The 18,049-nt window shown below is 52.5% G+C and overlaps 2 protein-coding genes across 4 annotated transcripts in view; both read right to left on the minus strand.

The window, feature by feature from the left end:
• Positions 1-433: 433 nt before the first annotated feature.
• SLC22A7 (solute carrier family 22 member 7) lies at positions 434-13,025 on the minus strand. Its single transcript, XM_078858573.1, has 11 exons — positions 12,991-13,025; positions 9,603-10,015; positions 9,394-9,497; positions 8,314-8,468; positions 7,491-7,659; positions 6,418-6,541; positions 5,768-5,877; positions 4,824-5,038; positions 3,488-3,596; positions 1,708-2,016; positions 434-808 (listed from the first exon to the last, which is right to left on the minus strand). Exons 2-11 carry the CDS (start codon positions 9,987-9,989, stop codon positions 640-642), a joined length of 1,851 nt encoding a protein of 616 aa, XP_078714699.1. The 5' UTR covers positions 9,990-10,015; positions 12,991-13,025; the 3' UTR covers positions 434-639.
• Positions 13,026-15,003: 1,978 nt separating this feature from the next.
• LOC144933600 (calpain-1 catalytic subunit-like) overlaps positions 15,004-18,049 on the minus strand; it is a 42,341-nt gene continuing 39,295 nt past the window's right edge. For all 3 annotated transcript variants that reach the window (XM_078858576.1, XM_078858577.1, XM_078858574.1), the window contains exon 22: positions 15,004-17,400. In XM_078858576.1, the coding sequence (XP_078714702.1) occupies positions 17,374-17,400 (27 nt within the window). In that variant the 3' untranslated portion in view covers positions 15,004-17,373. The remainder of the gene's footprint in view (positions 17,401-18,049) is intronic.

Genomic DNA, 18,049 nt, shown 5'->3' on the forward strand with positions numbered 1-18,049 from the left:
TGAAGAGCTCCCTCGTTGTGTGCGAGCGCTTAACCACGCTGGGCAGTGCAGCTTGGTGAAGGGTAAGGAGGGTGACGGGGCGATTGGTTCGGAAATCGCACGCCGTGGTTCCCCGGGGAAAGCGATCCGCGCCTCAACGCAGAGCAACGTGACCGATGAGCAATCACTTTTCGTATCGACCGGAGTGACCGGAGAAGGCCCCGCGTAAAACATAAAACACGACGGTCATAGCACGGGTGTAAAAATAATAAAAAGGAGCATCCGACAGTTTTGTCAGGCGCAGGCAGACTTGCTGCATGCAAGCAGGTCAAGATGTTGAAGAACTTAAAAAGCTTTCGTGACTGCAGGAATTCATATTCTTTGGGTCTTTCGGTAAAGTCACGTAGATAGGTTCAAAGAAAATAACAAAAAACCACGACGTTTCAATCGCAACGCTTGTGTTGCGATTGTTCTTTTCTTTGAACCTATCTACGCGACTCTACCGAAAGTCCCAAAGAATATGTTGAAGAACGACACCGGCGCGTTAAAGATCCAACAAGAAGACGGGTCGCAGCCCTGCAAACACCGCCCCACCAGCGAGCCTGCAAGCCAGGGCTCCCAGCACCGATGAGAGTGGCTGACTTCCTCCGCCGCCAGACATTAGAGGCGCACGCTGCGCTCCGTGTCTGTGGAGTGGTTCTCGTCCAAACGACGATGACGCCCAACATCTGCGCTTGCAGATGTTCCGTCCCAGTGGTCCTGCTGCCTTGGCTCGGTTGGGGTCAGGTCCTGCAAGCTGACCTGGTCCTCCTTAGGGGGCCCTGCCGGTCTGCATCAGGGGCAGGGAGGTAGAGGAGTGGGGGGCGGAGAAAGACGTCGGCCAGAGTCGACTCAGTGCACTATCATCATCATCAGCAGCAGCAGCAGCAGCATCGATATCATCATTATCAGTAGCGTCACCACCACCATCATCATCAACACTAACACTGACCAAGCCACCTTTCTTAACAGTCAAAGCGTCTCCAAATTGCATTTGTTTTCTGATCCGCGCATTCCTAATTGTGCGCACCTTTCAGTTTTGGTTCCGTTTCCTTTGCCAATGTCCACCTTTACAATCGGTGAGAGCGGTTAATATGCTGGCTACCACCCAGACAAGTCCGCTTGAGAATTCCACGGATGTGTGGGTGATCCACCAACCCTTTGCCTCCCAGAGTGCGACATCGCGGGTGCGCGTCGGTACTCCAGCCCCATGACGATGGCGATGAGGATGGCGACGATGGCGACGATGGACTGTGACAACGATAATGCCGGTGTTGGTGACGGCAATAGTGATGGCGATAATTGTCATCAACAACGACGACGTTGTTGATGACAATTACAACGACAGGCGTGATTCCAACAATGTCAATTATTGCAGCGATGATTATGACGACGTGACAATGATGTGACGATGACGTGCACAACAATGATGATTATGACGATGATGATGAACAACAATGATGATGATGACAATGATGACGATGATGAGGATAATGAGCGTGACAATGACGATGGCTGATGAAGATGACAATAACGATGATGACTGCGACACCAACAGACGATGACGATTACGACGAGGGCGACAACGAAGACAATGACGGCGATGTTGAAAAACACGGTGGTGCTGGTGGTGGTGATGACAATGGGAAAGTGATCTTTGGATGAAAACAAAAAGCCTGCCGCGCTGACCTTGCATCGCCCCCCAAGTCCATCCCGTCGCGTGCGCCGCCTCCCCCGTGACCCCCGTGACCCCCGCGGCCACGGAGGCCGTCCGTGCCACGGGGCCACCTCGCGTCGCTCTCCACGTCGCTCAGAGTCTCCGGGAGTTCCACGCCCCTCGTCTCGGGCAGCAGCAGAGACGTGAGGCCTCCGGCGAAGGCCACGGCGCCGTACAGGAGGCCCGGCAGCGAGGGCCACGCGTCGGCGAGGAGCGCCGCCAGGGGGGCCACGGTGCCGCCCAGGCGAGCCATGGTGCAGACGTAGCCCAGGCCGTTTTGTCTGTCGGTGGTGGGGCACGAGAGGGACAAGATACAGAGAATGAGGGTTGTCATGGTGGTGGTGGTTCTGATGATGGTGGTTGTGTTGTTGTGTCGTTGCTAGTGGTGGTTCTGATGATGGTGGTGATGTTGGTTGTGTTGTTGCTAGTGGTGGTTCTGATGATGGTGGTGATGTTGGTTGTGTCGTTGCTAGTGGTGGTTTTGATGATGGTGGTGGTGTTGGTTGTGTCGTTGCTAGTGGTGGTTTTGATGATGGTGGTGGTGTTGGTTGTGTCGTTGCTAGTGGTGGTTTTGATGATGGTGGTGGTGTTGGTTGTGTCGTTGCTAGTGGTTGTTTTGATGATGGTGGTGGTGTTGGTTGTGTTGTTGCTAGTGGTGGTTCTGATGATGGTGGTGGTGTTGGTTGTGTCGTTGCTAGTGGTTGTTTTGATGATGATGGTGGTGTTGGTTGTGTCGTTGCTAGTGGTGGTTTTGATGATGGTGGTGGTGTTGGTTGTGTCGTTGCTAGTGGTTATTTTGATGATGGTGGTGGTGTTGGTTGTGTTGTTGCTCGTGGTGGTTTGTGATGGTGTTGGTTGTTGTTAGAGGTTGCTGTGGTGGTTATGGTGGTTGTGGGAACCGGTAGTGTAGTGGTTTGCGCGCTGCGCTACGAACCCGGTGACTCGAGTTCGAATTCGGCTCACGGCCAACATCAGTAATGGTTATCTAAACCGGTCCTGGGCTTTCCCTAGGTCGATTCAGCCTCAAATGATTGCCTGGTGTGGTATCATCACCGCTACTGGGGAGACAAAGGCGGCCGGGCGTGGTGCTGGCCACCCATACTCTCGAGTGCCGTGCCGGCCTTCATAGGTGCTACTCGCTAACAGCACTTGCCCCAACAGTCTGTTAAGGCTACACGGGGGAATCTTTGTCTTTGTTTTTTCGGTGGTTGTGATGGCGTTGTTACTAGGTGGCCCAGTCGGGGGCACAGGTGGTGCATCGGCCAATCATCTCAGCAAGTCGACCCCATGGCACCTGCTGTGTCTGTCCCGTTATCCTCGTCCTGCCAGCGGGAGTTCGACACTTCACGTGGCCTAGCCTGGCACAAGCGCAGTGGGGACGTCACCGGCACTTAGTGGTGAATGGCACTTGTTGTTGGTGTTGCGTACCGTGTCAACCCATACGGTTTACCCCGTAGTCTGGTGCAGGGAAATTGAGTTTTTAGGTCCATACGGCGTACAGCCGTTGAAATGCGGGCAAAAATATTTCGCCTCTTTGTGTTTCTCCCTTGTGATGGGACTTTGTTGGATGACCTTTGACATCTATAAGGGGCACGGGGTGACCAATAAGGTCTGAATTGGTCTGTAATAAGGTAGGCACTGGTTAAGGGGGTTGACAGGTATGTCCTGGTTACGAGTGGTGGTCGGGATAGTGGTGGTGGTGGTGGTGTTGTTGTTTGCTCATGGCGTTTGTTCGTTTTGGTGGCATAGCACCGCAGGGAAGTGGGGAATATCTCCGCGGCGTGCAGATACGCCGTGGTGAAGGCCGCCTCCGCCGTGCCCTTCCCTGCGATGGCCGCTACGCTCTTCAGCAGTGACAGCTCTGGAGGACGCAAGGCCACACGTGGGGCCCACAGTCAACGTGCGACTTTGGGCCAACGTTGGATGATCAACGTTGGTCCAACGGCAACCAATAGTTGGTCAAGAATTGCATTGTTTACGATCATCAATCACCTGCAGCATTATAATCATCATCATCAGAAGCATCATTATCAGTTACAGCATCATTAGCAGCCAAAGCAGCAGCATTCCCATCAGACGTGTCAGCAGAAGCATAAGACGGAGCAGCATCATCAGCAGCAGCACTGGTCAAAGCAAGAAGCATCCTCATTCCCATCTGCAGTGACATCAGCAGCAACAGCAGCAGTACACTCATCACGATCAGCAGCATCATCACCGTCATTCTGGTTAGCAAGCAGCCTAGTCCACATGTTCATCCGCAGAATCAACAGCTTCCCCATCATAATCATCAGCAGCAGCAGCATCCGTATTTTAACTGCCACGTAAAACCTTACATTAGAAGAGCATCAGCCATACAGTGCTCGGACTTCTAGGGGGATAACGCAGTATGAGTCGCACGGAGAGACAGCCTGGCGCGCCAGGTGCAGGGATTGGATCAACAACTTGGTCTGGGGCTGGGAGGGACAAGAGACTTTGGATCAAGAACTTGGTCTGGGGCCAATTCGGCGTTGGATGAAAGGGCTGCACCAGTGGCTGGATCAGGGGCTGGATGATCCAGGGCTGATGTGGGGGCTGGACCAAGGGGCCTGGTCAGGAGCTCCAGTGTCTTCCTAATTCCTTATGATATTAGGAAGCCACTGGAGCTATGCACTTTTAAATTTAGATTAAAAACTAATTTCTTTATAACCGCTTTGCGTTTCGTTGGTTGTCCTTCCCCCACACCTCCGATGAGCATGGTTGGCTATGTATGGTGTGAAAGAAGTTCAACATACAGGAGGCTGGTTCAAAGACTGGACCAGCCGTCGATTAAGGTGCTAACTCGAGTGTCTGGTGCAAACGTTCTGCATCATTACATATCTAAATCCAATGATTCTGGCTCCTTGAATTGGATTAGGAGCTGGATCAGGAGCTAACGCAAGTGCCTGGTGCCAGGGTTCTGGATCCTTGAACTGGATCGGTGGCTTGGATCAGGGGCTTGATCGGTAACTCGAGGGTCCTGGAGCATGGGTGCCGCATCAATTAAACCGCAAACAGGGGCCGGTTGAAATCAAGCGCTGGACGATCGAGCGGCAGTGGTCGTGCGGCTTACCCGCGGGGACGGAGATGCTGATCGCAAGCAGGGCCCCCGTGGCGAGCATCGTGCCCACCTGGCACGGCCGCCTCCCGATTCGCTCCAGCAGCACATAGATGATGATCTTGGCCGGCACCTCGATGGCGCCGAACACAAACTGCGTCGTGTACATGTCGAGCCCCACGCCCGACACGTTCAGGCTGATGCCGTAGTAGGTGAGCGTCGTGCAGAACCTGCGTGCCGGGTCAAGAAGGTGCGCGCAGTTTTTACCGCGACGACGGTGGCCACAGGGGCGGCCCCGTCGAACATTTGGCGCCGGGCAACACCCGTGGATAATAGGGAAAAAACTCTAACAAGAAACTTTCCCTGCTCATTATAAAAAAAGGTTATGAACTGAAAACACACTCCCCCCCCCCCCCCCTCCATCTCCATCCTCCACTTTCCACATGCCCTCCTCCACTGCCATGTTGTCAGGTCAGCCAAACGGTCAACTCAGCAAATCTTTCATCCGTATAAATTGGCAAGGGTCATTGTTGGTGTTCATCAGTGCTGAGGTTGTCCTTCCCCCGCACCTCCGATTTGCACGGTTGGCTACGTACGGTGCGAAGGAAGTTCAACGTGCACGTACATCCAGTTGTCGTGTGGCTTTACCCAGTTGCGGTGTAGCTTTACCCAGTTGTGGTGTGGCTTTACCCAGTTGTGGAGTGGCTTTACCCAGTTGTGGTGTGGCTTTACCCAGTTGTGGTGTGGCTTTACCCAGTTGTGGAGTAGCTTTACCCAGTTGTGGTGTGGCTTTACCCAGTCGCGTCGTGGCTTTACCCAGTTGTGGTGTGGCTTTACCCAGTCGCGTCGTGGCTTTACCCAGTTGTGGTGTGGCTTTACCCAGTCGCGTCGTTGCTTTACCGAGGTGTGGTGTGGCTTTACCCCCGTGCACGCACTCCTCGCGCGTGCCCCACACGCACCACACGACGCCCGCGGCCAGGGTGTGCTTGCGCATGCGAGGGGTGCGGAACAGGTGCAGGAAGGTGCTGTTCTGCGTCGTGCGTTCCTTCTCTACCGCGTCCTGCAGGGCCTGGGGGTGGGGGAGGGGGGGTTGCCGCAGGCAACGTCGTGAGCCACCCCGGACCAACTCATGATCAGCACGGTGGTGGTGGTGGTGACGGAAATTTTTTATGACGATTTGTCATCAGCAGCCACGGTCAATCCGGCGGCACACTCGCGAACAAGCGCAGCCTCGCACGCTAACATACGGGTACGCTGATATCGTACAAACACACACACGTGCACACACGGTTACACCGACGCAGATTGACTCACACTGTGCACACAGATACACTGACACACACACACACACATGCAATGGCACGCCCACTCAGACGTGTCCTTCTCCCGTACCTCCAATTAGCGTGGTTGGCTACGTACGGTGCGAAAGAAGTTCAACGTACATACACTGCTGGATGAAGGCCACCCCAAGCCATTGCCACGCACAAGGTCAATCCCTTGAAAACAATGCCAATCGCCACCAGAGACGAACATGCTTGTGTGAAGGCAGTGATACTGGAGGTCGTGGGTTCGACCCTGACGCCTGTATATTTGGAGTTGCACCACGTACCTCCACGGTGACCTCGCTCCCAAACTTGGTCCGCCCGTTGATGCGCGCACAGAGGCTCAGGTTGCGATGTGCCTCTCTCGCCCGGCCCCTGACGAGCAACCACCTAGGAGACTCGGGGATGAACCTATCCCGGGAAGGTGGGAGGAGGTGGGAGGAGGTGGGAGGAGGTGGGAGGAGGTGAAAGGAGAGACGAGATGGTGGTTAGGGCGGTTGGCGGGGAGAAGATGCGACACAGGAGTCGTGCACAAAGACAAAGATCCCCCCTATAGCCTTTACAGACTGTTGAGGCAAGTGCTGTTAGCGAGCATCTATGAAGGCCGGCATGGTACACGAGGGGGTGGATGGCCAGCACCGCGCCCAGCCGCGTTTGTTTCCCTAGTGGCGATGTTTACACACCGCACCAGGTACTAATTTGAGGCTGAGTCGACCTAGGGGAGGCCCAGGACCGGTTCAGATCGTTTTGTGTGGGGGAGAGAAATAGCGGAAGATGGGCGGATGTGTATCATGGCAATACAATTCTTGATAAAATGTCGAAACATTTGATCAAATTTCGCGACGATCTTTCACCCCCTCTCGTCTTGTGCCTGGACGCATCGACTCAAATTAATTAAATCAGTACTCTTGGTATTCGCAGTATTATTATCATCATTGCGCAAGGCTATCACGAAGGTGCTGTTTCACAGATGAGTACCGCAGTATCGTCTGCAGTAGTGTTACAGAAGACAGCGATGCTGCGATGTGGCCTCATCCAACTATTGTCGGTAATTTACGAAGTCATTTATTTGAAAAAGACTAATGTGGACAACCGCGATGCCAGTACACAAGGCCTACACCTTTTTTGAATGTCACGGGATTTTTAACGTCCACTGTTTAAACAGACTTTGTTTTAAATTGTTAAATAACCCGCAGTATTAACCAAGGGCGGTCGCTGGGTGCGAACCGCAAACCTCTGCCAGAGAGCGGAAAACGCGCAACCACTTGGCCCCATCTCCGACCGAGGGTCGAGCAAGTCCACCCTCCTCGCGGCTGCTCACCCCCACCACCTCCAGCCCCTCCCCAACCTCGGCGCTCACCACCAGGTGAGGATGCAGAAGTAAATGGGTGACGTGACCACGAGCTGCAGCTCCTGCCAGCCCCGCAGGAGGTAGGCGAGCAGCCCCAGCGTCATGTTCCCCGTGCTCCACGCGAAGCCGCCCGACGTCCCCGCGAACGTGCGGTGCCCCTGGTCCAGCCACTCGACGCCTACACGCACAGCGGCGGTGCACGCTCCGAGACGCTCACACCAACTACGCATTCGTGCTGCTGCTGGTGGTGGTGGGTGCCAATGTTGGTCGTGGTGATGGTGGCGGTGCTGCTGGTCCAGCCACGTGTCAATGTCGGTCGTGGTGATGGTGGCGGTGCTGCTGGTCCAGCCACGTGTCAATGTTGGTCGTGGTGATGGTGGCGGTGCTGCTGGTCCAGCCACGTGTCAATGTTGGTCGTGGTGATGGTGGCGGTGCTGCTGGTCCAGCCACGTGTCAATGTCGGTCGTGGTGATGGTGGCGGTGCTGCTGGTCCAGCCACGTGTCAATGTCGGTCGTGGTGATGGTGGCGGTGCTGCTGGTCCAGCCACGTGTCAATGTCGGTCGTGGTGATGGTGGCGGTGCTGCTGGTCCAGCCACGTGTCAATGTCGGTCGTGGTGATGGTGGTGGTGCTGCTGGTCCAGTCACGTGTCAATGTCGGTCGTCGTGATAGTGTCGATGTGGATAGTAGTGGTTGTTGTGGTGGTGGTGTCAAAATTGATGGTGGTAGTGGTGGTGGTGACAGCGCTCTATGGTGTTGCTGGTGGGTCTCGTGTTGATAGCGATGCCGGTGCTGGTGGCGCGGCGAGGGAGACGATGGTGTGAACCACACACTGAGCGACAGGGTGTTGACGATGATGCCGGACAGAGACACCCCCAGGAGGAAGCGCATGGCCGTGAAGGAGCTGAAGGTCGGCGCCCACGTGGCCGCCGTCCCCGTCACCGCGTTGAGGACGTAGGAAGCGAGCAGCGCGTTCCTGCGGCCGTACCTGCCGCCGCCGCCACGGCCCGAGCGGGGAGAAGTCAGCGTCACTCGAAGGAGAAACTCGGGAGACTAAGTCCAGAGGTGACGCCACGAGGGTGGTTAGGCGGGGGGGGGCGGGTTGGGGGGGCAAAAAGAGGGGGAGGGAGGGGGGGTATCATCCCCTCCACTTGGCAGATTGGACGTAGCATGATGATGAAGGCCGCTTGTGTTGCAATCGAAACGTCGTGGGTTTTTTGCTTTTATTATTTTCAATAAAATTGTATTTTTAATTTTATTTAACAATTTATATTTTTATCGTGGTTTTATTTGCCCTTATTATTTAAAATTTTGTAATTATATATATTTATTAAATAAATTATTTTATTACTTTGTTTTCTATCTACGTGACTTTACCGAAAGAACCAAGAATATGAATTCCTGCAGTCACGAAAGTTTCAAGTCAAAATTTGGAAGTAGCAAATCAGGCAGAGTTCGACTCCCGGCCACGGCTAACAATGGTGGAGTGATATCTGAATCGGTCCCGAGTCTTCGCTCACCTTTACCAGCCCACAGTGGCCAATTGTTCATGATAACGTTCAGAACGCTCGAACGACTCCCACGACGACTGAAACGGCACGGGAAGGCCTTCACCCATCAACGGATTTGGGGGGGGGGGGGGGGGGGTGCTGTAAATTGTTTAACGTAATTCATTTAAACAAAACAAAAAAGACACCACCAATAACATTTGCCACCGCCCCGATGGCGTGAAGTGTGGAGTTTTGGAGCAAGGGGTTGAACGATCAAGACGAGATCAGTGAAACTCTCCCACGAGCCCATCTGTGCAGATATTTTGAGCGGTGCCATCGCCACGCGACCCACCTGGCGCGCCGCGCTCCGTTAGCGGGCACCTGTTTGGGGATGTGCGACGGTGGTGCGCTGGATCGCGGTACCTGTCGGAGAGATACCCGAAGACCAAGGACCCCAGCATGACCCCGGCCATGAAGAGGGTCAGGGAGAGGTGGTTCAGCGCCTTGTGCTCACAAACCAGGTCCCACTGTGGGAAAAGGGAGGGGGGGGAGGGGAGTTGGGAGCGGTGTCACGGTGTGTTGATGCCAGTCCTTGCTTCCAAGCGCAGACGCGCGCCGCCCGTGCACGTTACCTGCGTCACCACGGTCTCCGTGAACTGCCGGCGGTCGTACTCCCACCCGGAAGGACAGGGCACCGCCTCGCTCGAATTGCGCCACGGGCTCCCAGAAGCGTTCGTCCCCGCGGCCTCGCGGAGGCTGCAAGCGCTCAGGCCCTGCTCGTCATCGTCTCGCCAAGCAGGCTGCCCGCCCCACGTCGCCGCCGGGCCGCTGCCGTTATCCAGCGACGCGGCGGTCGGAGAGTCGGGGTGGCGGCAGCGGTGGTGCGGCGTAGCGCCGATGAAGTTGTAGACCATCAGGTGCCAGGGCAGCACGAGGCGCGGCACGAGGAGGAGGACCGTGAGCCACAGCTGGAAGCGGCTGAACCCCCCCGCGGCGCTCAGAGCCTCTTCGAAGTTCATGGCGATCGAAGTTGGCTCTCGTTCGCCTGACACCGGAGCACCCGGAGAGAAAAAAAAAACACCCGTGCGAGGGGGAAACACTCTATCCCCTACAGACGGGACAGGTGGCGTGTCTACACGTTTGCTTTATTGGGTCCTGGCAAGCGATGGGATGGCACCTCAATGCCCACTGGAATGGGGTTTCGCAGCATTTGTGCTATAACCCACTAAACCCGAGCTGCCTCCAGTGCCGGATTACAGGCCACGTGCAGCATAGCCTCTATCACACGACACGTGGCTGGCTGTAAGAGATGGTGGCAGATGGCTCTGGTGACAGAGTGGCAGCCAAAGCACGGAACACGCCCGATAGAACGAACGACCACCTCGGAAACGGATTGGCGAGATCAGCTCGTAATGCAGGAGGAGCGAGATGGATCTGTGGTGTCTCAGGGCGATCTGTGTGAAGTGCTGATGTCGTGGGGGCGAGGCCTTCATCTAGCAGTGGATAGGTCGTGGCTGCTGATTATGTGGCCCCCCACAATAAAGGCCACCGGGGTGTGTTCATGTCTCGCATACTTTTACCTTTGTTTAGAAAACGAAATTGTTGCTGTTCTTGATATTCAGTACGGTGTGTTTTAGTCAGATTGACCCGATACACAACTCATTACTGCAAGCGCCAGCTGAGTTAATGTTTAATGCATTGGGTTGTGGTGGCTTTGTCGTATAAATTATTGTTGGATTTTAATCACTCATTAAACATTCTGATTATTTGTGACCCAACGCACAAAGAATTAGTGTCTGGGTGGATCGTTAAGTCGGAGGATCGTGGGAGGTGCCGACGGCTTGGGGAGGGAGGCCATCATCTCGCAGTGGATTCTTCATGGATGATGACTGATTAACTAAAAAAATATATAGCCCATTAAAAGATCATTCATAGAGCACAATCGACCAAACGTCCCAATGCAGAAACTAACCGAAACATATTATTGAGTTTCCCATAGGTAGCTGCTACATACAAGTTCCGTCGGCTTCGTCATGACAAATTGATTCGTCGAATATTATTGACTTCTACAGTTTGTCACGGACAGACTGTTCGGAAGCTCCGAGCACGTGGAGCGGAAACGTCGGACATTGTGCGAACAAAACCACACGGCACAAGGAAAGATCACACTGGTCAACACACTTTTTCTGGCATAAGGTATTCCAACGGTTGTAAGGTAATTTTGGAGATATCAAATATTGCATTTTCAATAAAAACTGCAGAAGAAAAACATTAAATAAATGTGGATATCTACATAAAATGATATTATAAACATACTATCCTAAAAATACAGCACCATATTTTAACACTAAAGCAGTCACTGACTCGCAACAACTTGCAATCATAAGTGACAGAGTTAATTTCGGATAAAATCAATGAAAATGGGGTATGCCGATAGCATAAAATGAGATGTGATAGAGCAAATCTGAGATCAGATTTGGAATCAGCACCCTGAAATTAGTCTAAAACAGCTGCAAAAGTCCAGGCCAGAAAAAATTGGGTTTTTTTTGTTGACCAGTGTCATCAACCAATAAACACGTGGTGGCAGGCTGGGCCGGCGGTACCGCGTGTGCCGCATGCGAAGAGGACCCAGGGTTTCATTGGGGCACTCGGGGCACGTTTCTGCTGCGCGACCTGTTGGGTTGCCAATCTTTTTTTGGCGTCATTACACGAGAAAAGGAGCCACCATGCAGTGTTGATGTGGAGCATGGGGTGTTAGACTCTACCGCGCTGGTCGGCGCACAACAGACCAGGGCCGAGGCAGCTGTTATCTTCTATTAATTCCGTAAACGTTGACTTGGTGCACAGCGAGTGCGGGGCGATCAGTTGGAAATGTAAACGGGATCTATCAAAGCGGGCGAGGAGGAGGAATGGTCTGAGTAAAGGTGGGGTGAATCTCACGTATTGTTACATTGAAATGTGCCACCCAAGTTTGATACCCGGCCACGGCTAACGTCGGCAGGAAAGCGGCAGCTGAACCGGGCCCCGTGGCATTGCCACGACTAGGGGTGTTCGGCAACCAAAATAACAAGAAGAGGCATTTTTTTTCTCGAATTCGGTAATAAAACCCTCAATATATCAAGAGCCGCAATGCAACCGAGTGGTTCCTTAATAAATATCGTCACAAAGCGGCCCTTAAAGAGCCGCATGCGGCTCTGAAGCTGCAAGTTGCCGGCCCTTGGCATGACCAAATCACCCTCGCGCCCCACTCCACAGCTTTGCCAAAGCGTACTTACCAGCGTGGTGAAGTATGGTCAAACATCCACCACGATCGACAATGAGTGGTGGTGAGGCCTTTCTTCATCCAGCGGTAGAAAGGTGCATCCAGCGGTAGAAATGTGTATTTTAAATAAACACACGTGGGTGATGGTGAAGATTGAGTTATGGTGACTTTATAATTGCAAATGTAGTTATCAATGCTGCTTGTTGATGGTGAAGAGTGAGTTATGGTGACTTTATAATTGCAAATGTAGTTATCAATGCTGCTTGTTGATGGTGAAGATTGAGTTATGGTGACTTTATTAATGTTATCAATGCTGCTTGTTGATGGTGAAGATTGAGTTATGGTGACTTTATAATTGCAAATGTAGTTATCAATGCTGCTTGTTGATGGTGAAGATTGAGTTATGGTGACTTTCTAATCGCAAATGTAGTTATCAATGCTGCTTGTGTATTGTGATTACTGGTGATGACCGATGATGGTGAGGTTCGGGCTGACAATCACGGGCACGCGTACTCCCCACGGTGCATTCGCGGAACAATCCACCTCCCTACCACACCTGGCCCTCCACGTACAATCAATTACTCATCCCGTCAGCCACACGACCGCGTTGGGTGCGCGCGGTTTCTATCGGTACGGAGTAAACACGAGGGGACAACTCTGGACCGGTCACCCTCATTCGGCGACTCTTCGGCCACCGGTGAACTTTGACGCCGCCACTGAAACTCTCCACGAGAACGCGACGACTCCCCCACCCTCACCTGCTCGGTGCTCTCTTCTCCTCTCCAGCGTTGCTCCTCGCCTGTCTCCCAGTGTGCTTGTGTGTGTGTCTCTCTCTCTCTCACAGTGTCTATCTCCCCCCCCCCGCCACATATCTGCTCCTCCCCAGATCTCTTCCCCAGCCCCCTGTACCCGGTCGCACCGTCAAGCACGAGATTGCAGACGGGTGAGGGTGGGGGGAACTCCACGTTCAGTAGTGAATGTGACGCGTCTCACGGTCCCATGACCCCGCTTACTCCAGGCGCCTGACCACGCGGATCGCGTCCGTGAGTGAGCGTCTTTGTTCTCCGCCTGCTCGCCACTCAGAGCCACAGGGAGGTTGGATGTGGCTGGGGGGGGGGGGAGTCTGATGCTGCTGCTGGACAGTTATGGGTGGACGTCCTCCGGACGACTGCATCGATTTTCACCGAATCAAACGCCTATGCGACGAAAGATAAGAACGAGCCAAGAAGCAGATATAGCAAATGCGCTCTCTGCTGCGATTTCTCGTATGTTGAACTTCTTTCGCACCGTACGTGGCCAACCGTGCTAATCGGAGGTCCTCTGGTTGTGGCGTTCGTGGGGTGGACGTCTTAATTAGTAGACGTTCTCGAGTTAAATGTGTGGTAGTGTGGTGGTGATGGCGGTGATGGCGCTCATGGAGGTAGTGGGGTGGTGGTGTTTGTGTGGTCCGTCATCTCGGGCATTTAATCCATTACACCTAGGCCTGCCCCTTCACCTGACAGCAGAAAGCCTTCGAATAATCCACGTGGTCTCAAAGTGCACCTAGCCTGGCACAGGCGCTGTGGTGACGTCACCGCCACTTAAGTGGCAAAAGGAAGCTGCTGCTGCTGTAAGGGACGACGATATGCGATCCCTAATAAGCGTATAACGACTTGAGTTAAAATGAAGGTGATCGATTCCAATTGGCGACCTGTCACATGGAGAGCTGGCGTTACACAATCTGCCTGGGGGGTGGTTTGGGTCTCGTTGTGTCACTTGATGCGAGCGTGGCCAGGAATTGAACCTGGGGGCCGTCAGGTTCAGAGCAAATACCGGTCAACTCCTTATTAGTGCCCTACACCTTATTACAGACCAACTCAGACATTATTGGTCACCCCGTGCCCTTATAAAGCTCAACGTCCATCCTACAAAGTTACTTCACAAGGGAGAAACACCAATATATATTTTTGTTAAAACTCAACTAACCTGTACAAGAATACGGGTAAGCCGTATGGGTTGACAGGAATGAGAGCGCACCAACCACCATAACACTGCCACCCGTGCTCACATAAAATGTGCTCACATAAAATGTGCTCACATCCAGCTTGTACACATAACAAATGCTTGAACGCCGAATACATATATATATTTTTTAATGAATAATTGACACGTAGAAGCACTCTTTAAAAGAGCTATGTCGATTGTTGGGAGAGAGGCCGAATAATCAACCCATTGAGTCGTTGTGAAATTCACTTCTGGGGCCATTGTTCGGTTCGAGAGGCTTGGCCAAACGAGGAGTTCCAGGACATTTCTTCATCTCCCAACAACAGCCGCCATTCACCTGCTCTGGCGACGGCATCACCATGGCATTTGTTCCAGGCACTTTGAGGCCACGTGAAGTGTCAAAGCCACTATGGCAGGACGTCCTGGGACATACCCAAGGCGTGAAAGGTTCAACCAACCGAGATGACCGACTGTGGCACCACGTGCGCTGCCCCACTCCTCATCGCTGTTTTATACATTGCTGGAGGGCGATTGCCCCCAACTGCCCAGTAGCGTCCTTCACGAGCCTTCTCCACAGGCCGATCTCGACATAGCCGGTATCGGTCATCGGCAAGTTCATTCCGCCGCAAGTCCTCTTGTACCACATCAGGGCACTCTCCCCTACAGCTCGCTGCTTGCCCATTTAGCCCATGACACGACTCCCGATAGCACAAACGCGATTTTAAATGCGGGTGGAAATCCACTACGATAGAAACACAGAAGCCGCCACCACACGATGAATCATTCGGTGCGTGACATTGTCAGCCGAGCTGCTGATCAGTTTATTTTGCGGTGAAATGTCAATCCGTAAGGCCATGCGCAGCAGCAGCATTCACAAATGTCTACGCGTCCTCGTGCACTCAGCGATGGCTCCAGAAGCTTAGCGCGGGAGAGCCAGCCTTGCCCACCGCATCGCCCCTAGGAGGTGTAACAATTTGCTGACGATTTTAAAAGAATTACCGCCGCGATACGGAGCCGCGATTCCATTCAAGAACAGAGCTTTAAAAAAGAATATCCATTTGCGGATATTGTTAACATTTCCGTAAATGAAACGCTCTTTCGTGGCTGCAGGGGTCAGACGTCGGTTCTTGCAAACGCGATTCGATGGAAGCTTCGCGAGATTAAGAATCGATGCCGACTGATGCGTCGTTACACCTCTAATGGGTGGCACGGGTGAAAAGCAGGTAACCTATGAATACGACGTACATTGTTTTTTTTTCATATGAAGTAACTTGTCATTTCCCGTACGAGAAAGTAAACGTATTTACTGTAATATAGTCCCCATCATGCGTGAAAATGTTTAAGTAAACCTCCAATACAGCGTATTCCTTGTACACACACGTACGACCACACCAAGTCCAGATTACTCATCAATCACGGATTCACCTCCCAATGTTAAGCATTTGCCAAATGATCGCCTTTGCCCAATGCGCGACCGAAAACAAATTCACTCGAAGCTACGTTTCCAAAGGAGGTATCAAAAATCAAAAAGACCACCAACAACATAAAAACCAGACATCGTTTGCTCACAAATGCTAAAATCTACCAAATCATAATTTTCGGTCTCGCCAAAGGCCCTAAAAAACACGTGTGTCGGCGAGACGCGGAGAAGTGAGCGGCGCGGCAGGGGCAGTGGAGGGCAGGGAAGGGCATGGAAAGGCAGGGGACTTTTGAGGGTGGATCGGCAGAAGGCACGGCAAGGAGTGACGAGTCCCTGGCGGCGTGAACAGTCTGTGAGCCAGAGCAGATATTGGTACTCGCCTGAGGTAGCAACAAATATATCGTCCCAATTTACTTACACGGCCAGTACGAGTAAACTTACTGGATAAGCCACTCATTTCTGATGGTGACCGCGTAATCCGCTGTGAATGGTGACAGAGATAAATCAGCACCACAAAAGCTATGCCAACCTCTCAGGTGGTGCGGGACAAGTGAAATATCAGGTTCGGGGTCGATGGACTACGACTACAAGGGGCTGTGACCAAGGCAACGGCACGGCACCGCCCATGATCGAACCCAAGCACGTTGAACACAGCCTTTGCGCGATCAACTCCAGCGGGCAGTCATCTCCGCCGACCCTAGGGTGAAAGTAAAACACCGTCGTTGCAATCACTGTGATTTCTTGTTAGGCTATCGTAAAACGTTTCAACGTACCGGCTAGCATCTGCATTTTCTGTCAGACGTGTGTGAGCGTATGCAAAAGTTTGGTGAGAAATTTCTTGCCAAATAAAATGTCCAATTTCATTAAAGCGATGCTCGTGTGATTTTTTTATCATTTGTAGTTTATCTCATTTGTATCATCCATCTTGTTTGCACCAACTCATTTGAATCATCCGTCTCGTTGGTACTGAACGACCGCTACAAAAATCTACGCGAGACAAACAAGGGCAGCAACCACCAAGCTTCCATTATTTCGGTTCCATGTATAGCGGTGATCCTCCTGTTGAGGCCGCCCTCACCAATGGCTGAAGGCCGCCGAACAGAGATGAGCACCATCCAAACGTGTGCCTGAATGGCGAGAGACGCTTTTGACCTGAATAGACCTGTATGCATGTTGAACTTTTTCCCACCGTACGTAACCATCCACGCTAATCAGAAGTGCGGGGGAAGGACAACAAACTAAACACAAAAAGCTGTCAGCAGGGACCCGATGAGACTAAAGGTGTCAAACAAAAAATCTGACACAGCTACCGGCCATTTCTCTCCTGGACCGTAGTTTGGAAACGTTTTCGGTGATGCAACAAACGATTAAGAGACCCCAACCGTTCGTCTGTGAGGTCACGGAGCAGCGAGAAAAGAAATGGCGTTCGACACGATCGGAAGTGAGAAGCTCGCTAAAGAAATAACGAGAACACCCCGAGAGGAAATGGAACTGTAGCGAGTTATACAGAGTGCACACATGGAGATGTTACAGAATCTACCACTGGGCGTTCATGATGGCTGAGAGGATATATATATTTAAGACAACATTAATTTGTTGCTCGACTTAAAAAATACATGTTTATATGTTTCTTTATTTTCTTTTGAGGGGAGATTCTTGCTTGAGCTTTCGAGTGATGACACTCCACCTGGCACAGCCGCCCCCCCCTCCCGCCCCCATCTCTGCGATCATTGTCTTCTCAAGCGAACATGGTCACGTGGAGGAACTGTGGAGACAAATGCGACGTCATGTGTTACAGACGCTGCTACTACGACAACTACTGCTGGTGTAGGTGGTAGATGTGGCGGTGGCAATTGCATGTGCGGAGTGGTGGTGTAGCGGCTAGCACGCTGCGCTACGAACCCGGCGACCCGAATTTGATTTCCGCTCATGACCAATACCAGTGACGAATAACTGAATTGCTACCTGGAGCTCCCCTAGGTAGACTCAACCTCAAATGAGCACCTGGTGTGGTGTGTAAACATCGCCACTGGGGAGACAAAGGTGGTCGGGCGTGGTGTGCTGGCCATTTAACCCTCTTTGTTGTTCCGGCCTTCATAGGTGCTCGCTAACAGCACTTTCCCCAATAGTCTGTTAAGGCTATATGGGGGATCTTTGTCTGTGGTAGCAATTGCCCCTAGGGTTGCCACCTTTGAGTCACAAATAACAAGGACATATCACAGGAGAGAGACTCTCGCTAAACTGCAAGTGCATCGTCTTGAGTGGTGTACTGCGTTATTGCGCAACGGACAAGAATTGGGATTTTTTTACCTCCCGGGAAGACAAACAGATTTCGCAGGACAACAGCTGCCTCAACAAGAGGTCCGTCCTCAGAAAACCAGGACAGGTGGCAACCCTAGCTGCTGCCGCTACTG

The sequence above is a fragment of the Lampetra fluviatilis genome, chromosome 7, assembly GCF_964198595.1.
Source record: "Lampetra fluviatilis chromosome 7, kcLamFluv1.1, whole genome shotgun sequence".
Classification (NCBI taxonomy): Eukaryota; Metazoa; Chordata; class Hyperoartia; order Petromyzontiformes; family Petromyzontidae; genus Lampetra; species Lampetra fluviatilis.

Excerpts from the sequence above, each read along its gene's own strand:
- SLC22A7 (XM_078858573.1), bottom strand. The coding sequence starts at position 9,989 with ATGAACTTCGAAGAGGCTCTGAGCGCCGCGGGGGGGTTCAGCCGCTTC. Across the intron at positions 9,498-9,602 it reads CGGAGACCGTGGTGACGCAG|TGGGACCTGGTTTGTGAGCA; the intron begins GTAACGTGCACG and ends CTTTTCCCACAG. Across the intron at positions 8,469-9,393 it reads TTCGGGTATCTCTCCGACAG|GTACGGCCGCAGGAACGCGC; the intron begins GTACCGCGATCC and ends CGGCGGCGGCAG.